The sequence below is a fragment of the Peromyscus leucopus genome, chromosome 11 (assembly GCF_004664715.2).
Source record: "Peromyscus leucopus breed LL Stock chromosome 11, UCI_PerLeu_2.1, whole genome shotgun sequence".
In the NCBI taxonomy this organism is placed as follows: Eukaryota; Metazoa; Chordata; class Mammalia; order Rodentia; family Cricetidae; genus Peromyscus; species Peromyscus leucopus.
In genome coordinates, this window is record NC_051072.1 from 20,619,499 (window position 1) to 20,646,182 (window position 26,684).

At 45.6% G+C, this 26,684-nt stretch overlaps 1 protein-coding gene across 1 annotated transcript in view; it reads right to left on the reverse strand.

The window, feature by feature from the left end:
* The window catches only part of Mtmr12 (myotubularin related protein 12), a 74,789-nt gene that overhangs the window by 28,468 nt on the left and 19,637 nt on the right, over positions 1-26,684 (reverse strand). Inside the window, 6 exon segments of the mRNA XM_028884413.2 lie at positions 1,365-1,494; positions 9,540-9,630; positions 11,040-11,142; positions 13,698-13,770; positions 14,723-14,869; positions 16,670-16,730. Coding sequence (XP_028740246.1) covers positions 1,365-1,468 — 104 coding nt within the window. The 5' untranslated portion in view covers positions 1,469-1,494; positions 9,540-9,630; positions 11,040-11,142; ... (1 more) ...; positions 14,723-14,869; positions 16,670-16,730.

A 26,684-nucleotide genomic window follows, 5' to 3' on the forward strand; every position in this document is an offset into this window, starting at 1 on the left:
CTCATAAAAACTTTAAATGTTTATGGCAAATGAATGGATAAATAAAATATGGTATGTCCATACCATGGAATATCATTTGGCATTAAAAAGAAAAAGCCAGAGGTGTTAGTGCACATCTGTGCTGGATACTCAGGAGACTGAAGCAGGAAGATCTTAGATTTGAGGCTAATTTGGGTTAATCAGTGAGTTTGAGACCCACCTAGGTGCCACAGAAAGACTCTGTCTCAAAACAAACAAACAGACAAACACAAGGCAGTCATTAAAGACCACCTATCCTATGTTTTATTTATAAAAAGTGTCCAAACAGGCAAATGTATGATTTGCTTAGGAATTGGCACAGGGAGGAGAAATGAGGAGAAATGAGGGTAAATGTTAATTTGGGGTTTCTTTACTAGATGATGGAATCGTTCCAGAACTTACTGTGATGATAATCACACAATGTCAACACATTCAAACACAGTGTGGGGGGCTAGAGAGATGGCTCAGGGGTTAGTTTGGTTTGTTTTGAGACAGGGTCTCTTTACATAGCCCTGGTTGTCATGTAACTCGCTATGTAGTCCAGGCTGGCCGCAAACTCACAGAGATCCGCCTCATTCTGCCTCCCAAGTACTGGGATTAAAAGTGTGGGCCACTATCTGTGTGCTATTCTTCCCAAGAACCAGAGTCCAGTTCACAGCACCCAGTTTACCAACAGGTCACAGACTCCTGTAACTCCAGCTCCGTGGGATCTGTGATGGCTCATCTTGGTTGTTAACTTGACTATATCTGAAACCAACTAAAACACAAGCTTCTGGGTACTCCTGTGAGGAAACTTCTTGATCACATTTGAAATAAAAAGGCACATTAAATGTGGGCGCCCCTTCTAGTGGAAGTTTGGACAAAGGACAAGGAAAAAGAAAATTGCTCTTTTTTTTGGCCTGCTTGCCCTCACTTTTGCTGACAAGATCGTTCTATCTATTGCTGTGGTATTCCTTTGCTGGTATCAGAAGTAACTTCTTCCAGGGTTCAGCACAGACTGAAGATGAGCAGCTCTCCAGGAGTTCTCCAGTCCTTCAGTGCTGGACTGGGACCGCTGAGACAGCCAGCCTTGTCTGGATTCTCAACTTCTCCAGAGTGAGGCCGCCATGGCTGGACTACCCAAACCACACCCTGTGAGCCACTCTAATAAATCGTATGTGTGTGTGTGTGTGTGTGTGTGTGTGTGTGTGTGTGTGTGTGTATGTGTGTGTGTGTGTGTCTGTGTGTATCCCAATGCTCCTTCAGAGAACCCTAATATATGATCTGAGGCCATCTTCTGGCCTCCAAGGGCACCCGTAGACACATATGCACATAACTAATGGTAAGAGTCAACACAGAGAGCTTACCTGTCACAGATTCTGTAGCCTTCATTCACATTCACTGTTTTGTACTTCACACTACCCTTGGTCCGCTCCAGCTCCCAACACCAGTCTTTAGGTGTGTCAAACATTACAGTATGGTCCTTGGGATCAGTGGCTAAGAAAAAAAAATTAGCACACAGTCAAGTCTTTGCATGACACTGGTATTTTGTTCATGTGGACACATAAGCTCTGAACCCGATTTATTATACTGAGTGTTTTTATCTAAGAAGAATAAATTCACAGTTTAATTGTTCTACTTTTCTCCGTTTTTCTGTCATTAATCCAAAAACTGTAACGGGAAGTTTACGGAAATTTTCACTACATTTACTATTTTGTGTGGGGAAGGGAGCACGGCATGCCTGTCACAGCGTGCATGTTGGTCTGAGGACAACATGAAGGAGTCAGCTCTCCTCTCACCGTGTGGGTGCTGGGAATTAAACTCAGTTCTCCGGTCTGGAGGCAAGCACGTTTAGCTGCTGAGTCCTCACAGTGGGCCATGCTGTCTCTCTATAGTGTAGGAAAGGAGTTCTGTTTCTAAAGCTCAGTTTTCATTGTTTTACGTGTATCTGTTTCTGTAGGCCCAGAGTGTGTGGGAAACTGTGGAGTCTGGAAAATGGTGCTGGAGCCCCTGTAGCTGGAGTTACAGGTGGCTGTGAGCCACCCAATATGGGTGCTAAGGACTGAACTGGGTCCTCGGGAAAGCAGCATGTAGTCTTAGCTACCAAGCCATCCCTCCAGCCCCAAGAGGTTCTTCTTGTTCCATTCCTTGCAAAAGCAATTTCTAGTTCTATTTTCAGTCATCTGCCCATGACATAATTTATATAAAACAAAAATTCTGTGAAGCACTGAAAGATGGGCTTGGCACCAAAGCTAAGAAATGAAGTATTTTTAGCCCTACCACATGTGTATAGCATGGCACACTGATTAGAATAGCATGTCTGATTCCAGAATGTAAATCTTTCCTCAGTGGGTGATGTGCTGCTCAGAGCGGCCTGTCCAGGATGGCACTCAGTCACTGAAAGCCATCAACAGATCAGAGAGTCACAGTGGAGGAAGTGGCCAATAGCCAAGGCCTGCATCATGGTGACAGGAACTTTGGCTACAAAATCAGCACTGTTAGAACAAAATGTCCAGAAGTGCTGTCCAAAGCTCAGCAGAAACGGCTGTGGCCTTTCTCCAGGCCATCACTGATTGCTGGAAGTGACAAGCACATCGAAAAACCCAAACTTCCTAGAAAATAAGTGCTTGCTAAAACAACCCCACCTGCTTCTGTTAAATGAAACAAAATTACAGTAACAGTAGTTAGAACAATGACAACAGTAAATGTTTACATAAGTTGAATATTCCTAATCTAAAAAGAAAAAAGAAAATCTGAAATGTCTTGACTGCCAATGTGATCTCCCAAGTGGAAAATTCCACACCTGACCTCAGGCCACAGTCAAAGCACAGACACATTAAAAATATTGTATAATCAGGCAGTGGTGGTTCATGCCTTTAATCCAGCACTTGGGAGATGGAGACAGAGACAGGTGGATCTCTGAGTCTGAGGCCAGCCTGGTTTAAAAGCAGGTTCCAAGACAGCCAGGACCACACAGAGAAACTCTGTCTGGGGGAGGGGGAGTATAAGTGAGCTAGAAAATCTGTTCCATGGTTAAGAGCACTGGCTATTCCTCCAGACTACCGGGGTTCAATTTCTAACACCTACACAGCAGCTCCTAACTGCCTCTAGCTCCAGTCTCAGGAGATCCAATGTCCTCCTCTGGTCACAACAGATAACAAGCACACATGTGGTACATGCATTCATGCAAGCAAGCAATCATACACATAAAAATAAATACATCTAAAAAGATCCATAAGACAGGAACAGTATCATGCCTACAATGTCAACATTTAGATGGCTAAAGTGGGATCTTGAGTTTAAGGGCAGCCTGAGCTACATACTGGAACCCTGCCTCAAACAACAAACACACACGTGCAGATACCATATGTATGTTGCCAGCCTGAAAATCCTAGGCTGAGGAACAAAGGTCAGTAGATAATGTGTTTGCCTTTCAAGCATGAAGATTTAAGTTTAGTCCATGCAGGTGCTCACATTCCCAGCACTGAGGAGGCAGAGACAGAAGGATCCCAGTCACATTAACAAAACCCATACTCAAAAACTAGGCGATGGTGGTGATATCTTTAATCCCAGCACTTGGGAGGCAGAGGCAGGTTCAAGGCCAGCCTGGTCTACAGAGTGAGTTCCAAGACAGCCAGAGCTACACAGAGAAACCTGTCTCAAAAAATAAAAACAAATTATAACCTTTACAAGCCTATACTATCCCCCAGTGAAGGTTAGAAGGAAGATCAGAGAAGGTCTGAAAGGTAAGGGCTTAGCATATTGACCATGTGTTGGCAAGCCCAGAAACTGTCCCAGCAAGAACCAGAACAAAACCATCTGGATCACTGGTGCACACCTTTAATCTCAACACTCATGGGGACAGAGATGATAGGCTGTATCTCTGAGTTTGAGGCCGGCCTGTTGTACATAGTGAGTTCTAGGCCAGCCAGGGATATAGCAAGAACCTGTTTTGTTTTGGTTTTTTTGTTTGTTTGTTTTGTTTTTCGAGATGGGGTTTCTCTGTGTAGCTTTGCGCCTTTCCTGGGACTCACTTGGTAGCCCAGGCTGGCCTCGAACTCACAGAGATCCGCCTGGCTCTGCCTCCCGAGTGCTGGGATTAAAGGCTTGCGCCACCACCGCCCGGCTAAGAACCTGTTTTTAACATTGTTTTTTTTTTTTAACCAGGATCTATGGAAGAAATCTAACTCATAAAACTGAAGTGTAATTTTTTCAAATATAAACCAAAATTTGCTTATATATAGTTAGTCAACACTGCCAAAGCTGTACATCAGCACTCAGGCCGGAATCAGAATTATTATGAAATATTTGATTGCACTGTGAAACTCCAAGACTGTGTTAATAAAATTAACTTTGGATTGGGGGGTGGAGCCAGCAACTAGTTGACAGGAATTAAGCATAGAGAGGATGGAGGAGCCAGGAATACAGACAGAGACACACAGGAAGGAGTAGGGAGGGACAGAGTATCTTTTTGGTTTGGGACCAGGAAAGATGTTCTCTTGCTGGTCTCCAGCCAAAAAGGAAGGTCAGCTGGTTGCTTCTCAACTTCTCTTATCTAGCAGGTTTTCACGCCAACATTTGACTCCTGAGTCTTTACTGGTAAATAGAACAACAGAGACTTAGTTAAAACCTACATTTGGCGGCCACGGCCTAGATGGTGCTGGTGGGACCATAAGTCAGAGCATGCAGGTCTGACTGACAGGATGCTAACTACGGGACCACAGGGCACAGATGGTAGTTAAAATATCAGTAGATTCAGGTGAGGCCGCTAAACCAACAAAAAAAACCACTCCAGAACAAAAAGAGGCAGAGTTTCTAAAAATAGAGATGATTATTTTTCAAGTATGAGCCTAACAGATGTTTATATAAACTGTAGTAATCAACAAAAAAGCCATGTTTAATGCCTACCATACTGTTACAACATTATGGCTACAATATAAAGAGCTGTCTGTAACAAAGATGAACTAGAGGGACAAATTTCCTGTCTGCCTTGGTAATACTAATGTGAACTATAATTCCATGCATAGCCCACCATGAGTGATAGGTACCTTTCCTTTGCTTCTTTTGAACAAGGTCTCTGTATGTAGGCCTTGCTGGCCTGCAACCTGGTACCTAAATCAGGCGGCACTGAACTCACAGAGATCCACCTGCTTTGCCTCCCAGTACTGGGTACAGGTGTGTGCACCACCCCCAGATAACAGGCACTTTCACTCTCCACTAGCTCTCATTTAATGACTGCATCCTATATGTCATGAATTTAATGCTTACTAATCTTCACAGGAGAGGCATTAACACTGCTGTTTTCAAAATGAGAAAACACGAACACAGGAGGCATTTAGAAGCCTAAATAGACATCACCAAGGAAGACCTTCTCTACAGCATATTATAGTCCAGATGTCAGAAATGAACAAGCAGAAGATAGGGAGCTGGCTCAGTGGGTAAAGCACTTGGCAGACCAGCGTGAGGGCCTGAGCTCAGATCTCCTGAACCTACTTACAAGCTGGGCTGGGTGTAGTGGCCCCTGCCTTTAGTCCCAGCAGAGGCAGGGAGATCTTCGTGAGTTTGAGGTCAGCCTGGTCTCCACAAACAGCAATGACTACATATAGAGTCCTATCTCAAATAACAAAAAACAACAACAATAACAACAAAAATCTAGGCACAGCAGCAAACATCTGTAACCCCAGCACTGACGGAAAGCAGGCTACTACAAAGACAGGTGGATTCTTGAAGCTCATTAGCCAGTTGGTTCAGCCAATAAGCTCTAGGTTCAGTGAGAAACACTGTCTCAAAAAATAAAGTGGAGATGAACTGTGGAAGATACCCAATAATAACCCCTGGCAGGGACATGTATGTAATACACAAACCTACATGAACATGTACATACAGAACACCCCACACACAAAATCCACACAATAACCAACAAAAACAGAAAAAACAAACAAACAAACAAAAAATCCCAACCAGATAGTCTCAACATCTGATAGGTTTAAAACAGGATTATCCATTAGTCTGAGGCTGCCTTGGGCTACACAGTGAGTTCCAGGCCAGACCGGGTCTCAAAAATTTATACACAAAGACACAGAATAAAACATTATTAAAAACTCTAAAGGGAAAAGGCCAATTCACCTACAAAGGCCAGCAATCAAATTAACATCAGCAACCCTAAAATCCTGGAAAACATGGAACAATAATATACTTCAAGTCCTGAAAGTAAATAATTACCAACCTAAATAGCTACAAACAGCAAAGCTATCTTTTAGAAACGACAGAGAAATGAGGATATTTCAAGACAAGAACAAACTAAGGCAGTTCATGACCGCACAGTCAGCACAAAGTCAAAATCATAAGAGTACAGAAAAGAATAAATTTCCTAACAGTAAATACATGAACAAAGGACTAGAAAGGAAGCCATCCCATCCAACACACTAAGCTAGCAAACCCCTAATACTTACAGCAAAAAAGACAAACCAAACAGTAATCCACTCAACCAAAAGAAAAAGAGCAGCAGACTGGCTGACTATACTGAAAGCCCAGCTCCAGGGACTGCAGAGGTGGCTTAGTGATCAAGAGCAAGTACTGTTCTCCAAAAGGACCCACATTTGGCTCTATCACCCATGTCGGATGGCTCACAAACACCTCTAACTCCAGCTCCAGAGAGACCTGTCACCCCTGCTCTCCTCAGGCAACACCCACAAAGAACTGTATAATTAAAAATAATGAAAAATAACAGATCCAACCACCTACTACCTCCAGGAGACATTCGCTGGCCCAGACTGAAAATGAAAGGATGGAAGTCAATCTAACAACAAACAGAAGTCCAAAGCAAGCTGGGGTAACCTCCTGTGATCTGAGAAAGTACACTAGAAACCACAGTGGGAACAGATAAGGAAGGCCACTACACAGTGATAAAGGGAACAACTCATCAAGAAGACATAAAAACAGCAAACTTACATGTGCCGAATATTAGAGCCGGGCCCACAGCAAGCACTCAATAGATGTATATAAAATGGGTGGTTGTCGACGTCCAAAAGCTTTCTACATCTGCGCTCTTAAACAAGCCAACCAGACATCTCTGACATGGAGCAGGGTCACTAAGCATGCACTCCATGTGGAGAGGAAGGGGGAGAGCACACACACTAAGGGGAGAGCAGTGCAGGAAGAAGACAAACACGGAAAGCACGTCCGTGCTGGACACTGTCTGCTTGTTGTAAATGACACTTTACTCATGTGCGCTGTATGTGTGTGCACATGAATGTGGAGCCACAGCAGAGCTCAGAGAACTCAGAAGGTTTTCTCCTCCTGCCATGTGGATCCTGTGACTCAACTCAGGTCACAGGGCCTTTACCTGATGAGCATCTCGGCCTTCTTCTCAACAAACTGGCAAACACTCAGAACTGTAAATAACATTCATTCCTCCCATCGCCCCCCCCCCCACACACACACACATACACACAGGGTGTCACTCTGTGTGCACTGGTAAGCCTGGCATGTTTTCTTTTATCAAGCCAGACTACTAGAGTGCTTTTGGGTTTTTTGTTTTTCCCCCCAGAGCTGAGGACCGAACCCAGGGCCTTGCGCTTGCTAGGCAAGTGCTCTACCACTGAGCTAAATCCCCAACCCCAAATATTTTCTCCTCCTTCTCCTCCTCCTCCTTCTTTTTTTTTTTTTTTTTTTTTTTTTTTTTTTTTTTTGATTTTTCAAGACAGGGTTTCTCTGTGTAGCTTTGTGCATTTCCTGGAACTCACTCTGTAGCCCAGGCTGGCCTTGAACTCACAGAGATCCGCCTGCCTCTGCCTCCCGAGTGCTGGGATTAAAGGTGTGTGCCACCACCGAGTGCTTTTCTTATGAACAAATGCCTTGTGTCCACCAAACAGCTATATATTATTCTCTCTTTATTTCCAACTTTAAATATATAGTATCCTCTAGAATCTTAAATAAACTCAAGTACATTTATGTAGAAAAAAGAACCCAAAGACAAATAGAGTTATTTTAAATTTTGTCTCAATTTTGTTTTTCCAATAGTTTTACCTTTCCAGTATAACATTGATTTTACCTTTTCTTAATTCATAAAAATTAAAGTCCGGGATGGAGAGATGGCTCAGAGGTTAAGAACACCAACTATTCTTCTGGAGGTCCGGAGTTCAATTTCCAGCACCCACATGGTGGCTCACAACCATCTGTAATGAGATCTGGCACCCTCTTCTGTGTACATAATAAATAAATCTTTAAAAAAAATTAAAGTCCACTTGTGTGTGTACACTTGCAAACACATGTGGGCACCAGAGGTTGACACTAGGTATATCTTTCTCTACTGCTCTCCAACTTATTGTTGAGGTAGTGCCCCTCCTGAACCTAGACCTCGCTCTTTTGGCTGGACTGGCTGGCCAGAAAGCTCCCACAATCTGTTTCTGCCAGCAGTCCTGGGGCTCCAGACATGCACCGCTGCACCTTTTACATGGATGCCAGGAATTGAAACTCTTCATGTCTGCACAGCAGACATTTTTACCCACCACGCCATCTCTCTATCCCCTGACTTGACTTTTCATAAGTAACCACACAAACAATTCATTGCAACGTGAAAGCAAACAGACCTAAAAGGTCAGTTAAGCAAAGATCCCAAGAAAAGAAGAGAACTCCTGAATGAATCATGTATTAGATGCTTGCAACCAAATGCATGTTGTCATTCAGGGAGTGTCCTGGTTGGTTTTATGTCAACTTGACACAAGCTACATTCATCTGAAAAGAGGGAACCTCAATTGATAAAATGCCTCCCTAAGATCAGGCTGGAGGACATTTTCTTAATTAGTGATTGATGAGGGCAGGTCCAGCCCATGGTGGGTGGTGCCATCCCTGGGCTGGTGGTCCTGGGTCCTATAAGAGAGCAGGCTGAGCAAGGCACAGGAAGCAAGCCAGTAAAAAGCTCTCTTCCATGGACTCTGCATCAGCTCCTGTCTTCAGGTTCCTGGCCTGTTTGAGTTCCTGTCCTGACTTCCTTCAGTGATGGACTACGATTTGGAAGTGTAGTAAAATAAACTCTTTCCTCCCCTGCTTGCTTTTGGTCATGGTGTTTCATCATAGGTAACCTAACTAAGACAGGGAGGATGCAGATACCTTGAGAGATTAGGCATTCCTGGAGGAAGCAGGTCCCTGCAGTGTGTCTGCCAAAGTTATGTCTGGTTTCTGTTTCCTTCTTCTTTTTCTATTTCCTGTCCCTCACCAGGAGGTGAACAGCCTTCAAGCTGTTCCACAAGCACATGGGCTAAGCCACCATGGAGTGAAACTCTTAAACGGTGAACCAAAAATAACCTGTCTTCCCTTTTCTGGCATGTATTTGGTCATAGTGATACAAACTCACTAAGATGGGGTTTCCCTTCCTGACTACAGGGGAGAAGAGAAAGGAACCTTCTGGGGCTGGGGACACTTGCTGGGAATCCCAGCATTCAGGAGACCAAGGCAGGAAGCTCCTGAGTTTGACAGACAAAACCAAAAGTGAATAGGAAGGATCCTGACTATTCAGCAACAATAACTCCGAAGAGACTTACCTGTGCTGTGCACAGCAGCTGCATAGGAAAACAGAAACAGTCTTTTCAGCAGTTTAGGAGCTTGGGTGTGATGGATTATGCCACTGACAATCTAGAGAAGAAAGGACCAATGGAAACTGTCATGCTTCTCATAGATCAACGCTAAGAAAAGCAGGCACCAATTCTGTTCTCTATCACACTAATGGGCTCTGGGGACAACACAACCCTTGCTGAACTTGGATCTATGAGTAGGCTCTTGGAATAGTGCCAGAGCAACAGAATACTATTTTGTCATGCTTTCTAAGAGCTCTGAATTTCTAGGGAAAATTAAAACACAGTCTAATTTCCCCAAAACCAAGAGTTAAACATCTCAACTGCCCTATGAGGTCAGGTCCAAATATCCAACATGCCCAAGACTCACAATTGATAACAGAGAATAAGCAGTACACTTAGCTGACTCACTTGTGGCTCCTCTAGACAATGGAGGAATGGGGCCAGGCATGTAGCTCAGTTAGTAGTGTGCTTGCCTAGCATGCACAAAGCCCTAGTAGCACATGCTTATAGTCCCAGCACTCAGGAGGTAGAGGGAGGAGGAGCAAAGCTTCAGGGTCATTCCTGGCTTCAGGGAGTGTTCAAGGCCAGCCTGGGCTACACAAGACCTTGTCTCAAAAGGAAAAAAAGGAAATCCATCACTGTGCTCTCTATCTATTGTGCTAATCAAAAGTATGTTTTGATAAATGACCAAAATAACTGTTCAAAAGGAAATGTTTTGTTTCCCAGGGAATTTTCTCTATCTACAGCTTTCTCTGCCTGCTCCAAAGAGATACTACAATCACACTTACTATTCTAACTGAACTACCATACTATCTCAAAGAAAATTAAGGCTCTACCCATACATAGAGTACATAATTCATTGCACATAACACAGTATAAGTAGACTGGCTTTTTGTGGGCCTTCCTAATGTGAGCACCATGAGAGGGGCAAGTTTGAGACCTTCCCTGTCGCAGCAAGAAAAACCTTGGAAATTATAATCAATCACAGCAAACTGGTACAACCATTTCCTGACCGCAACTTGATGTGTCCACCAGGAAATGATGCTTAATCTTTACAGGTGCACCTAGTGACCCGACTTGGCTCACGGAACAACTGCTGTTTCATAGAGGGAAACACACAGATTCTCAGGAGTTGGAAGTTAGCACTTGTGTGTGAGACAGACTGTAGAGGAAGGGCCAGCCTTAGCTGTCTTTTCCTCCCCATTCCCAGCAGACCCTGACCTCACTCACCACCTCCCCCTCCCCCTTTAGTAGCTCTAGGTAACCAGCACTACGGTGCTTGTCCCAACTATCTCCCACACACTAATCCAAGAATGAGATTACAGCTCCATCTTCAGAGTGAAAGGCTCCCTTCCACCTCCAGGCAATATAAGCAAAACCTACAGTCAGTGGGGAAACCCTGACAGGAAATAAACCTAAAAACACATGCAGCTAGTTACCCTTTTGACTTCCTCTTCCTTTGTGTACCTCAGACAAAAGTGTAGCACCCGCAGGTCTTTGCAGTGGATAACAAGCTTCTCGGGGTATTTCTTCAGTTGTCCAAACAGAGGTTTCTTTTTCTCATCAAACACTACAGACCAATGACGAAATCATGGGTAGAAATAAATGTTACATGGCAACAAGTTAAGGCTAAAGGAACAGGTAGACTGTTAGCTTCCAAGGACAGAAGTCCCTCCCAGAAGTATTCTTTTTTGTTTTTGTTTTTTTGTGACTGTTTTTTGTTTGTTTGTTTGTTTGTTTATTTGTTTGTTTGTTTGTTTTGGGGTTTTCAAGACAGGGTTTCTCTGGGTAATTCTGGCTGTTCTGGATCTAAGTTTTTAGATCAGACTGGCCTTGAACTCTGAGATCCACCTGCCTCTGCCTCTAAGGTGCTGGGATTAAAGGTGTGTGCCACCACTTCGGGCTTCTAGCAGGATTCTTTATTCCTCAGGAATAAGCCTAAGACTCAAATGGACAGAGCCTGAAGAAAGCCCAGCTCTGATGGGCCTGAGAAACAGTAGCTATGTGGTGATATATTGTGTACCCTTATAAACTTTGGTTGAAGATCAGAGAAAAGAACAAGCCACTAGATTAAATACAGATGCCAGAGGGTAGTGACACACACCTTTAATCCTAGCACTCGGGAGGCAGAGATCTGTCTGGATCTCTGTGAGTTCAAAACCACCCTAGACTACATGAGATTGACTCAGTCTAGGAGAGAAACAGAGCCAGGCATGGTGACACACATCTTTAATCCCAGGATTTGAGATCTCATGCCTTTGCTTGGGAAGCACACAAGCCTTTAATCCCAGGAAGTAATGGGTGGGTGGGGAAAAGTAATAAGGCCCAGGAGACAGGAACTGAAGCTTTTCAGGCTGAGGAGTCCTAGAGGTAAGACGAGGCAGTGGCTTGTTCCTTTGTCTCTCTGATCTTTAGGGAAATTTTATTAGGGTACACACAGCTATGAGCACTTCCTGCCCTTCCAAAGGACCAGAGTTCAGTTCCTAGCATCCATGTCAGGCAGTTCACAACTGCCTGTAACTCCAGCTCCAGGGAACTGGATGCCCTCTTCTGACTTCTGCTCCCACACGCACACACCCACTAATAAACCTTGGGTCCAGGGAGATAGCTCAGTGGTTAAGAGCACTTGCTGCTCTTGCAGAAGAGAGGGTTGTTTTCTAGAACAAACATGAAGGGAGGCTCACAACCATATGAAACCACAATTCCAGGAGACCCAACACCCTCTTTGGCCTCCTCAGGCACAGGCATGCATGTGGTACACACACACACACACACAACACACACACACACACACACACACACACAGGCAAACACTCATACATATAAAACTTAAAAATAAATAAATACTTAAAAAGGAAAAGCTGCCAAACTGCAAAAGTTGAGCTCATAAAGGATGGAAGGGAGAGTGTTGGGGATACAGTTTCATGCTGGCCAACTCCTACATTTATAGCTAGAGTCTCTCTAAACATTTCCACCCCTGCTCCAGAGCCTGGACTCACTCAGCACCTACTGGGGTTGAGAATACCATAGGTGGCTGAACAATTTCTGAAAACATCCAACAGAAAACAGAGCGGGGTTTGGAAGGGCAATCTTATTAAGTCAGCAGAAAAGATATCCTAATATACAATCAAGTTTTTTTTAGACAAGGTTTCTGTCCTGGAACTCACTTTATAGACCAGGCTAGCTTCAAACTCAGAGATCCACCTACCTCTGCCTTCTGGGATTGAAGGTGTGCACCATCGCACCCAGCTCAAGTTTTTCTTTTCTTTTTCTTTAAAATTTCCTTGTGCGTACTCACTAAGCATGATACTATGTTTTCTTTTCTCCCCCCCCCCCCCCCAGACGGGGTTTCTCTGTGTAGCTTTGCGCCTTTCCTGGATCTCACTCTGTAGCCCAGGCTGGCCTCGAACTCACAGAGATCCGCCTGGCTCTGCCTCCCGAGTGCTGGGATTAAAGGCGTTCGCCACCACCGCCTGGCTGATACTATGTTTTCTAAGGACACTGTCATACAAGCATTTAATGTGTGTCAAGCATATGCCCATTACCTGCATACAATGAACCTTAACTGATCAACATCCAGCTCAGAATAGGCTGGTGTGAGGATGAGAAAGAACAGGCTTCCAGCTAGGTGTGGTGCCCTGCACCTGACAACTCAGACTCAACTCAGGAGCCAGAGCCAGAGGCAAGAAGACAATAAGTTTGAGGCTAGTGGGCTACATTAAAACAAGCAAACAAACAAACAAAAAACTGTCCCCCCAACCCCCCGCCCACCAAAAAAGGAGGTGAGTCGGTGAGTAAAGGGCTTGCCACTGAGCCTGGTGACCTGAGTTTGACCCCAGGACCCACAGGTGGAAGGAAGCTCCTGCATGCTGCCCTCTGATCCCCACGTGCACACTCACACAAATCTGAAAAGAAAAGAACGAGATAGAGAAGAGGATCCCAGCCCAGCTTGGTTTACTTCTACCCAAGGAAGCCTGGGTAAGCTACTCTATGCTGCACTTACCATTCACAGAGCTGCTTTACACACGGTAACTTAAGTAACACAGTTAAACAGACCGTACGAATATCGTCATTATTGCTATATATTCTGAGGCAGGCAGAGTAACAAGGGAAGGAGACACTCACCTCCATAAATCTGATCCACACAGTGAAGTGGAACATCATTTGCTCCCACAATCTTATTCTTAAACTGAGTTTCCTAAAAAGAAACAAACAAACAAACAAACAAAAATCAAAAGAAATAACTGTGACTCCTTTCAATAAACTCAGATGTTCACAGCAAAGCAAATCACTGTTCTCCACTGTACACTGAGAGAGACATCTCCCCATGCTCCCAAGAAAGGGATGCTGCAGTACTGTGAGAAAATCTCCTGAGTTCCAGCTGATTCAATCCAGGGAGAACGTGCCACTTCTGGGCTGCCCCAGGGAAACCCACTCACTGTGCACTCCAACTCAAGTGCAGACGTAACAGTTAGTCCTGCACCCAAGTGCAGACAGGCCGAGACAAGCTACCTGGGCAGCTTTGAGAAGCACTGCGAGAGGCAGGAGTTTGGCAAAGCTGTCTTTGCTCAGCTCTAGGAGCCAAGCCCTGCAGTGGAGAGCGGTGCAGGGGCCAGCCTGAGAGTAGCAACAGTCCTGCTTTATGCAAAGCAAAGGGGTCCAGGGCAGCTGGCAGACGGGGTCAGGCGGGGCCCGTGGGGTTCCCACCGGGTGTCGTGCTGTCCGGCCCTCCTCTACTGCTCACTCCTAAGTAGTCACAAGTCTCACAACAACACTGCAACTAGGTTCGGATCAAACAGAAACAGCCTCAGAGCCCAGTTCCCGAATCTGTGAAAGCGCTTAGCAGAGGGAACCGTGAGGAACTGGACATGGTGGGAGAGGTTGGTCCAACAAGTGACTCATGCTGTGCTGAATTCAGAAGCAATCGGGGAAAAGTTGATGATGTCAGCTCGGAAGGGCCAAAGCAAGCTTGAAGCACAGGTGGGGATTTCTGGAGGTCCTCCTGGTGGCGTGAGCCCGTGCAGGGCAAGAGCAGACCGCTAACGGGAGAGGCTGGCCTCTGCTTGTGTGGGGAGGAGAAAGGCGGCAGGGGCAGCACCAGGATCCCGGGGCGCTTCCCCTAGCACTCAGCAAGCGCAGTTCATACGTACCCCACCGTTGTCCAAGGCGGAGTCGTCAGTCCCCCAAGAAGGCGATCTTGAAGTCAGTGCAGACCAGTCTCCCGTAGACGCCACTCAGACAGGAGTCTTCCTGGACGTACTTCATGACTATGCTGGCTTCACAGAGCAGCTGTTCACCTGATGGGACACAGGGACTCTCCTCAGTGGCCTCGGGGAACACACGGAAGCGTGAGCACCAAGTTTTCTCACGCTGTCCAGCAGGAGGGGCAGGGACTGCACACGGAGGAGCAGAGGGAAGCAGAGGGAAGCAGAGCAGGAGAACCAAATGGCCCAGACACACTTCATGCGGGGTTTCTCTGACCTCTCACAAGCTCAAGCCTCTTCTCTCTCCTTGCTTGGAGACAGGGTCTCACTAGATTACACAGTCTGGCTTTGAGTTCACTGTGTAGCCTGAGCTGGCTGCCTTGACTCATAGTAATCCCCCTGCCTCAGCCTCCCAAGTGCTGGGATGAGAGCTGTGTCTCCTTCCCCTGCCGTTCAGCTGCCTTCTCTAGTGTAGATCTTGGTGTTTTTATTACTCTGACAGTAGGTGTCCCACGGTGCTAGAAGTGGAGAAAAGGCGGGCGGGCAGGCCGCAGGGCCCGGATTCGGACTCTGGTCCCTTTTTCTGTGTAAGCCAGGGCTTCTGGGCAGCTTCCTCAGATGACAGAAGCTCTGGCTCACGTTAGAGGATGAGAGGGAAAAGGAGGTCATGAGGTGAGGGGACACAGTCTCTCTTTCTTAGTTCAAAGCATTTCCTCTCCAGTGCCACCCCACCCCACCCCGCTCCATCTGCAGGCACCCGCCCACACTAGAAGCTATACTTCCTGAAGACAGACCCCATAGCCCAAAAGCACTAGGGTGGAGCCAGGCGAGCCTCTGCTCCCCAGAAGCAGAGAAAACCTGCTAGTGTCTGGGGGAGGACAAGAAGAGACGGACACATAGGAAACAAGAGTCAATTTTGCAACAACAACAACAACAGAGGGATTTTCTTGTCATCTGACAGATGACCGTCTTCCCTAGGGCCTCCCTCCGGCTTTCTTCACCTCTGACTTCACTTGTTGGTTAAAAATTCATTTGATCTAGTTTTTATCCCAGCACTTGGGAGGCAGAGGCAGGCAGATCTTTGAGGTCAGCCTGGTCTACAAAGTGATTTCCAGGACAGCCAGGACAACACAGAGAAACCCTGTCTTGGGGAGGTGGGGAAGGGGTAATAAAAAGTCAGGCATCCTTGTTACGGGAAAACACACATTACAAGGAAAACAAAAACCCTTTGAAATGCATGCACATCTGTGAGCCCAGGGCTCGGGAGAGGCAGCAGAAGGTCACAAACCCCAGCCAGCCTGAGCTGTGTGAAACCCAGTTTCAAAATCAACAAAACACTTGAAAAGAAAGGATTTTTATACAGTTGGCAACATTCTCCACATAAGAGGGAGATATGCCACCAAGAGGTCTCTGTTCTTGAACTCAGAAGTGATACACCAGCAGACAGACGGGTGAGGCTCCCACCACCAGCCCCGGAGGCCAGGCAGCTGTGAGATCTGAGAGCAACTATGGACAGAGGCAGCGGGAAGTACATGCAGACTATGGGATTCTTCCAGGGACTAGGATTTTCTTAACTGGAGACCAGAAATACTGGACAAAGCCAAGTAGGACCCCCTCAGAAAGGCTTCACTGACTTGTGAAAGAAGTGAGAATTTCCCATTTATTCCCATCAGGTTGGAGGAAAGGGAAACAAGGAAAATTCCTTCCAAATGTTGTAACACCCTGAGCCAGGTGTGTAGTTACCAAGACCTTGACATCTTTATTATGATACATCATCACTGTTATGTGCCAGAGGATGAGAACAAAAGAGTTTATAATAGCAACACTAGGGATGACGTAACCTATCTTTGGCCTTGAGCTGATTGTCAGATATGATGCTAACATGACCGTTACCTGGCAACAAGTGAAGAGTGACTTCCTTCTGCGTTACTTCCTTTTCAGTTGTGTGAATTTCCTAAAAATAAATAAATAAACAAATAAATACAAAAGCAAAAGGTCACGATTTTCGCCGGGCGGTGGTGGCGCACGCCTTTAATCCCAGCACTCGGGAGGCAGAGCCAGGCGGATCTCTGCGAGTTCGAGGCCAGCCTGGGCTACCAAGTGAGTTCCAGGAAAGGTAGCAAAGCTACACAGAGAAACCCTGTCTCGAAAAACCAAAAAAAAAAAAAAAAAGGTCACGATTTTCATTTATTATTAAGGGCCCAAAATAACAATAAAGGCACGCTTTTAGAATGCATATTAAATTACCACCTATGCTCAGGACGTTTATGTTGATTTAATAAGCTATTGTTATTACATTTATTTACTGTGTATGTACAGACATGCAAGCACAGGCACGTGCCACTGTGTATGTGGGGGGGGGTCAGAGAACAAGTGGTAGGAGCTGGATTTCTCCTCCTACCATGTAAGGGCTCAAACAAGTACATTATTCACTAAACTACCTCACTGGCCTTTAACAAGCTATTCTTAAATGCACGGTTAGGGAGCTGGAGCTGTTGCCTACCATGCATAAATCCCCAGCATGAAAAACAAAAGCAAGCAAGCAAACAAAAGCAGGATGTAGAGAGGACTCCTTCAGTAAAGTACTTGCTGCATGAGCATATGGGGACCTAAACTCAGGGCACAGCAGCATGCACCTGCAATCCCAACACTGGGAAAGCAGAGACAGGGGGATCCCGGAGGCTCATTGGCTAGCTAGTCTAGCCAAACAGACTGAGTGAGAGACTGTCTCAAAAATAACACGGAGGGCAACTAAAGAAGACACCCAATATCAACTTGCGGCCTCCATGAGCACACACATGCACATGTACCTGCATATATGTATACATATACAAACAGGATGTGGCAGAACATGACGGTAAAAACAGCAAAGAGGTGGGGGCAGAGAGATCAAGAAGTTCAAGGTCATTCTTGGCTATATAGCAAATATGAGGCCAGGTTGGGCTAAATGAGACTGTCTTTAAAAAACAACAACAACAGCAACAACAAACAGAGCTGGGTGGTGGTGGCACACATCTTAATTCCAGCACTTAGGAGGCAGGGGCAGGCAGATCTCTTTGAGTTCAAGGCTAGCCTGGGCTACAGAATGAGTTCCAGGACAGGTTCCAAAGCTACACAGAGAAACCATCTCAAAAAACCAAAATAAATAAATAAATAGATAGACAGATAGATAAATAATAAAGATATCTTTTAAATAAAAGTGGACAGAAAATTCCAGTAAGTTTTAGTGACAGTCAGTGTATTAAATTAGATTTTAGGATTTATATCTATTACTTATCCCGAACAGAAAGGCAGAGGTAGGCATCCCTTGTATGAAGGAACAAGTTAAAAATGACATCTAGGCAAAGAAACATAACTCAGACACAGATTCAGGAAGAAAAAGGAGACATGTCAGAGAATAAGCTCCTCTCTCTCCAAAGAAAACCAAGGGTTAAAAGCAACAGATACTGAGTCATCTTAGGGGAAAAAAGTCTAGTCTATCTCTAAAAGGCAAACAGAGGAACACAGGACAGTATGTAGTCAGTACAGACAAAATATCTGTAACAGACAGACAGAGGACACAGGACAGTATGTAGTCAGTACAGACGAAATATCTGTAACAGACAGACAGAGGACACAGGACAGTATGTAGTCAGTACAGACGAAATATCTCTAACAGAGGACACAGGACAGTATGTAGTCAGTGCAGATGAAATATCTCTAATAGACAGAGGACACAGGACAGTATGTAGTCAGTGCAGATAAAATATCTATAACAGACAGAGGACACAGGACAGTGTGTAGTCAGTACGGACGAAATACCTATAACAGACAGAGGACACCAGACAGTATGTAGTCAGTACAAACGAAATATCTATAACAGACAGACAGAAGACAGTATGTAGTCAGTACAGATGAAATATCTATAGCAGACAGGACACCAGACAGTATGTAGTCAGTACAGATGAAATATCTATAACAGACAGACAGAGGACAGTATGTAGTCAGTACAGATGAAATATCTATAACAGACAGAGGACACAGGACAGTGTGTAGTCAGTGCAGACAAAATGTCTCTAACAGACAGAGGACACAGGACAGTATGTAGTCAGTGCAGACAAAATATCTATAACAGACAGAGGACACAGGACGGTATGTAGTCAGTGCAGACAAAATATCTTTAACAGACAAACAGAGGACACAGGACAGTATGTAGCCTGTACAGATCCAACTACTCTATGTAGCACACTAAGTTAGGACTCAGTGAAGACACCTGCAATATCCACTGTCCACTCCAAGTGACTTAAAACCACAAGATGTTGTCCAGAGCTGCAATCACTTCTACTGGAGAATCAAGGCCTGGCTCAATGTCGGTTTCTCAATATCTATCCTCATGTCCCTCTATTTTGTGTTCAGCATTTATTGGATATTCAAGGACAATTTGTAAAACTGAATGAGTGATGCTTGCTCCTTTGCTAAGTAGTGACTTAGTGCAAACACTTGTTAACATGACAGGAGACTAAGCTTCCTAGTGAAGTCAGCCAAGTCATCTAAGAAGTATTCCTACCAAAACACCTAACCTCAAACACACCTGGAATCCAAGGCTCAGAGGCAGAGAGATTGTATGTTCGAACAGCATGAGCTACATAAGGAAGTCGAGGTCAGCCTGGGATACGGAGTGAGACCCAGCCAAGGGCAGATGGGTAGAAGGAAGCAGGGAAGGAGGGAAGGAAAAGGGCAGGCTGGCGGTGCAAGCCTGTGACCCCAGTCAGCATTAGGCCCCAGCACACCTAGACAGTGTAAAGAGGCTGGGCTTCCAGTATAGTTCAGTGGTAGAGCACTTCCCTAGCATAGGAGGTCCCAGGTTCAATCCCTAATACAACAGAAAACAAAACAAAAACAGCATAGAGAAACACAGTAAATGATGCCACGGGGATGATGTAGTCAGTCAATCCCTGACTGGAAAATACCAAAAGACACAACAGTTTTGTCAGCAAATGAACTGGGTTCATTTCATTTCACTTAGGTAAAAGGCTATGGGTAGAGTAAGGATCGACTGTATTCATTCAGACTGAATCATGGCATCAGAATAAACGTGGGTGTGGCCGAGGCAGTTGGAGGGCAGTCAGCTGCCGCAAAGATGAGACAGAGTGTCTTTGCTTCCCTAGAGAATCCTTTCAAGATAGCCTATTTTTGATGTGAACAGGATTTCTATCCAGGAGATACCACAAATCTGGGGACAGGCTTCTCAAACTTGGGGTGCGCTAGGGAGTCTGAGGAGCCTGTCAGGGGAGCTGAGTCTGATGCAATCTTCTGGAGGTTGAATGAGCTATCCGTGTACTCGTACAGGTGAGTGTTAGGTAATTTAGGAATTCTCACTCAGAGTTTTCATTCTCTGTCACAGGCGAATAACTACATGAAAGCATGATTACTTCTGTCAGCTTCTATCATCCTTCTCTGAAGAGAAAGCAAAGGGAATCACTAAATCCTATCAGCTGATGAAAACTGTGGCATCTGTCAACTAGTGCTTAGAATGCACTCCCAACACCTCGGCCAGCTGGGGCGAGGACTATGCTGTTCTTACATCAGAAGACGTAGCCTGTCTTTTTCAAAACATACTGTGCAGGCCAGGTTGGCCTTGAACTCAGGATTCTCTTGCCTCAGCCCCCTGAGTGCAGGGATGACTGGTGTCCACCACTATGCAGGGTGTGAAATTCTTGCTCTAAATTCCAGAGACGGAGTAACTCAGAGAAGCCTGTAGTATACTGTCCAATCGCAATCTCCCTTCTTCCCCAGACCACCGTTCCCAGTGCCCAGCCTCTGGGAAGGACCCGCTTCTCCCCGTTACTGCAATGGGAACGAACAGGAAGAAGGGCTTTACACACACAGGCTAATCACTCTCTCTCCTATTAACTTCTCGGAAAGGCTCAAAGCTGCTAATCTAGCTGGCTGCGTCAACTGCAGCCTTGAAAAGTAGGCCACAGCATGGTGATGCAGAGGGAGCCGGCCGTTCTGCAGATAGTGAACACACGAAAAGGCTAGGGCGGACAGGGGAGATACGAATATGGCTCTCAGAAGCTGACCGCTCTTTGAGTCACCCCTGTGTCACGACGACCAATGCCCTTGTTGGCATACATGTGTCATCACAGTGGAGTTCTGTTTACGGTCAGGATGCTGACTGGTGAGTTCCCTGACAATGGAAATCAGAGATGACTAGAGTCATATCACCCAACACATCATGTTACACTATTCCTTAGAGCCACAGGATAAGGATCTAATGTCACAGCCACCACCTCACGAGACTGGCAGGGAAGAGTCCCAAGCAGCTCTATAGCTTCAAATACATGAGGTTCAGGAGGGGTGAGGATAAGGGGCCTCTAGCCAGGAAAGCCCTCACAGGACTTGACATTATTCTGCTGGTATTGATGCTGCTTGAATGGCTTTCCTCGGGGCCACCACACTCCCATCACGACTGAATGTAGACAGGTACATCCACTCTCCTGCCCCAACACACGCCAGGCAGAAAACGACTTAAAAAACTTCAAACTCCATGGGTGTGGTGGTGTTCCATGGGTAATCCCAGCATTCAGAGGCTGAGGCAGGAGGATCATCAGTTTGATGCCAGCCTGGACAAACAAAAGCAAGATAATAAACATCTTAAAACTTAAGAAAGACTGGAGAGCTAGCCACCTGCTTGTAAGCATAAAACCTGAGCTCAATCCCTAGGAAATATTAAAAGGTTAGGTGTGGTGGGGAGGTTAAGGCAACAAGACCTTCATTAGTCAGCCAGGTTAGCCTCAGGCCAGTGAGAGCCCTTGTCCCAAACACAAAGTGGATGGTACCTCAGAAATGACACAGAAACTGACTTATGGCCTCTACAGACAGAATACTTAACAAAAATTCCATGTTGTTCTTAACCCTGTCGTTTCCAAACTAAGTCCTATATGTATACATATATACACAGACACATACATACACTTTAATTTTTTCTTAAAGGAGAATATGCTATACTTCCTAAGGTAGATGAAATGTGTAAGTACACAGGAAGGTCTTTTATGGAAGACAGGTCATTTAAATGAATCCTTGACAGTGCTGGACCCAGGCACCAAAGGAAAAACGAGCGCATGCAGTCCAGCCTGGAAGACAGCACCAAGCCCCTGTACAGCACACTGTGAAGGATGCTCAGGGAAGGCCCTGCTACAGAGCTGTGGGAACCTGAAAGGCACCGAACGGCAGGGAGACCAACAGAGAAGGAGGTAGAGAAGATCCTGTTCTCCTCGGAAATGACAAATGAGGAGCATACGCAGACAGACAAGGTCTGTCATGCAGAGAAGGTACAAACGGCGGCGGCGGCGGCTGACACCGTGAGAGGTGTCACCGTGAGAGGCTGCGGCTGGACGGCTTACGGGGATTTGTGTACCATCCTAAGGGATCTGGGCTTTATCCCACGGACAGCAAGAGACGGGAAGTACAGGAGTAAAGTGAGCACACAGTATTTCCTCTCTCCAGTAAGAGGCAGGAGAGGGGCTTGGACTTGCCTCTACTGGATGTGCCTCCTCATGCTCCAGGAGGCCTCGCCTTCTTGTGGGAAAGAGTGGGGGGTGGGTTGGGAGGGGGAAGCTGGGGGGGGGGCGGGAGGGAAGAGGGGGATCTTTGATTGGTGTGTAAAATGAATGGAAAAATTGTTCTTAATGATGACAGAAAAGCAAAGCACAGGGCTGAATCAGGAGCATGAATGCATTGCAGCTGGAAAGGACAAGTGTCCCACTCTCAGAAAAGGGTCCAAAGGGATGGGATGAAGAGCTGTACCGCCTGCCTTGTGACATCAGTATCAAGGGAGCCTGTTCAAGGGTCGAGTCATGTCACGGAGGTCAGCCTGAGTATCTATATCCGGAAAGGGGGTGGGGTGCTTTGGCTGAAAAGGAAAGGCTGGGGTAGAGCTCAGTGGTAGGCCTCACTGAACATGAGACCTGAGTTCAAGGCCCAGCAATTAAAGCAGAGAAACAAGGGAGGGGAGAGGAGGAAAAAGGAAATGGTAAAAAGACCCCAGAGGAAGACCCTCTGCCTCCTCCATTCAGAACACAGGTCACAGCTAAGAGGGTGTTCAGAGAACGCCATCAACCATGCTGAGTACTTCCTGGAGTGAAAGGAAGAGGCTGTGTTTAGTACAGCCTCTAGATTTAAAAGCACTGACTTCTTCCCTGGAATAATTGAAATACATTTTAATATTGGTACCAAGCTGCTAATTGAAAATCAATCTTGTTTCAATCTTGGGAAAACCCAAAAGCAACAAAGTCACCCAGGAGCCACATACTTTACGAAGCAGTTGGTGATTTCAACATCAGAAGAGCCAGCTGAAAAGCCAACAGATGGATTCCTAACCTGCTCAACTTCCTACCGAAACTGCCATTATTCATCACACTTCCTCAGCGCTGGAGCCAGGAAGGGAAAGGTCAGAACACAGTAAGCCGCCGCCAGCCGCTGCCGCCGCTGCTGCTGCAAACAATCTTATCACCAACTCTATGCAAGTCCTTGTCTCAAATGACACTAAATTAACTACACCAACACCCTGTTCAGCCCACATCTAGATCCCTCGGCCACCTCACCTATTTGGAATGCTGCCGAAAGTCCCAAGCCCCGCGTAGTAATAATGGATGAGTAGAACTTTGCACTGAGTGACAAAAGTCCTCCTTAGCCAGGCTGACAGACTCACCTGCATGCTCTAACTAACAACAATAGCCAACATCTAATTAGCTTTTCTTCCTACCACATTCATACTCTCCATTCACCTCACAGCCCCAGTACTGCCTTCACTTCACAGATGAAGGGTCTGTGGCCTAAAGAGGATCAGCAACTAAGTTAGAGAAAATGGGGCATCGACCTGGGCTAAATGAGACCCTACCTCAAAGAAAATTCTCACGTGTGCATCTTCCTCCCAGTCATGCCGTGTTTTGCCGAGCATAAGCTTTGCCCCCATAAGTGAACCTCTTGGACAAACGACCACAGGCTGTGCAATATGACCTTTACCAATACATGAATAAATACAATCTCTTCCTTAGTGCAATACGATCTACTGCGTCCCAACCCAGTGGACACTATGGACTCAGAGTCAGTTGTTCAATCTTTGAATGCCAAAGTCTCCAGTCCTCTTTCAAAGTAAGCACAGGGCCAGCCTCACTGAGAAAGGTGAATGATGACAAGCATTTCTTGAGCCCCAAGCACCTGGCTTGTTTAAAGGACTTTGAATTTATTAGCTCATTTAATCCCCACAGCAAGACTTTGAAATAATCATCATACCCTAGAATATCTCCTTTACAGATGGAGGCACCAACTGGTATATGGAGCAGTAGAATCCGTGCCCAGGTATCTATTCTCACCTAGTTCTGTGCTCTTGCAAAAGGCCACAATGTCTCTTGTATCAAAAGGAGAAGCGGAAGGAAAAGGAAAACAGGATGATCAGTCAAGTCACTCTTAAGCTCCACCTGAAGTCTGCTCAGAGCAGGTACCAAAGACAGTGCCCACAAGAGCTGGTTGTTCAGGAGTTCAAGGTCTATCTGCAGTTAGTTCAAGGCCAGCGAAGGCTACATGAGACCCTGTCTCCAAAAAGGGAGTGGGGCGAAGGAGAAAGCCTCAAAGAGTGCTGATGGGAAAACAAAAAAGACCTGTGTGTAAGTCAAATATTTGAGAAATTCAAGGAGGATTTATTACATTACCCACGGTTTAGTGTCAATCCATCATGGTGGGGGCACAGCAGAGCAGAGGAGTTCACACCATGAGAGACAAGAAGCAAAGAGAACAGTACACTACAAGTAACCAAGGCAAGATCTAGCCCTCAAGGACATACCCCCAGCTACCAACCTCCTCCAACTAGTCCCAACTTCCTGTCTTCCACCCCACCCCCCAGAATGCCATCATATAATAAGTCTATCTAGGGATTAATCCATTCATTGGGTCAGAGCCCCATGATTAACTGACTCTAGAAATTTTTCACTAACTCACCCAAAGTGTGCTTTACTAATCTCCTAGGCATTTCTTAATCCGCTTAAACGGAACCAGAATTAACCATCACACCTACTCTACACAAGTAATGGACCGAAGCGACACTGGCCGACAGAGAAGACAGAGAAGAAATCCTGGGCTTCATTCACACCAGCTGATGCAGTTATTCCTTAGGACTTACTGTGTAAAGCATCAATCTCTAGGTTGCCATCCCAATCTGGAGAGTTCATGAGGAGCATGGTTCACTGTGCTCCAACCCTGACACTGCTGCGCACTGTCTGGGCACGATGATGCTTCCCCTCAAGAGCACACAACCTAAAGGCCATCCTAAGAGTGTCCTTTTACACCTCTTCCAAACACCCTCAACATCCAATCTAACACCAATTATATCAATAGCACCTACTGAGGACACCCACAACCCATGCTCCTCTCTTCTGCCCACCAGCACCGTCCTATTGGAGGTAACCTCATCTCTTACCCACACCACTGCAATAGTTCCAACTAGGCCACTTGCCTCTGCTTTCTTCCTAACCCATTCTCCACCCTCAAGTAGGAACGATCTTTTCAGAACACAGCCTGCTCTGGCTTAGGTATGGGATAAAGACCTATCATCTCAAGACTATGAAGCCCTGTTTAACATGGCCCACCTACTTGACCAGTCTCAAGACTATGAAGCCCTGTTTAACATGGCCATCTACTTGACCAGTCTCAAGACTATGAAGCCCTGTTTAACATGACCATCTACTTGACCAGTCACAAGACTATGAAACCCTGTTTAACATGGCCATCTACTTGACCAGTCACAAGACTATGAAGCCCTGTTTAACATGGCCCATCTACTTGACCAGTCACAAGACTATGAAGCCCTGTTTAACATGGCCATCTACTTGACCAGTCTCAAGACTATGAAGCCCTGTTTAACATGGCCCATCTACTTGACCGGTCTGGCCTCCTACTGTGTCCTCATCACTGTATTAGGCATTTAGTCTTCTCTCAGCCCCCTGTATCTCCCTCATACCTTCTCGTCCGGAGTTGTCTCCACAGGCATTTCCTCTTGCCTTGAATGTTTCCTATCCCTCTTTGGCACTGAGAACGTTTTTGTGTAGCTCAGTACAAGAGCATTTCCTCAGGGAAACCTTCTCTGTTGCCAGGTCCTTCCAGCCCCTGTGTCTCCTCTCCTATAATTATCTATCTCCATGAAGTCAATAAGCCCTTTGGGGCAAGTCTTTGTCCCCAGAATCTAATACAGCTCTGATACACAGTAAATACTCAAAGATTTAGTTGAATTATTAATAATTAAAAGTAAACTTCATACTTCTTACTTTTATTTGTAATTTTAGTCACAATGGAACTAATTCCACCACTTAGGAGGGAGAGGCAGGAGGATTACACGATCAAGGGCAGCCTTAACTATTGAGTGAGACTGTCTCAAAAATTTGAAATAAAGCTGGAGATATGGCTCTCTGGTTAGGAGTACTTGCTGCTCTTGCAGAGGACTTGGGTTCAGTTCCCGGCATGGCAGCTCACAACTGTCTGTACCTCCAGTTCCAAGGGATCTAACATCTTTTTTTCAGGCTCTATGGGCACTGCCATGTACACAGTACACATACATACAGGCAACATAAACACTCATACACATAAAATAAAAATAAATTCAATACACACACACACACACACACACACACACACACACACACACACACACTTTAAATAAAAAGTCAAGCATGGTAGCTCATACCAGAAATCCCAGCCTTTGGCAGCCTTAGGCAGAAAGAACAATATGAGTTTGAAGCTAGTACAGACAAGACAGTGAGCTTTAGGCCAGTCCAGGTTACAAGTGAGACTCTGTCTCAAATAACATCTAAAAATTGAAAAATAACTTTACAAGTTTCTTACTAGGCAGATCCTGAAATCACCAAGAGACAAAGAA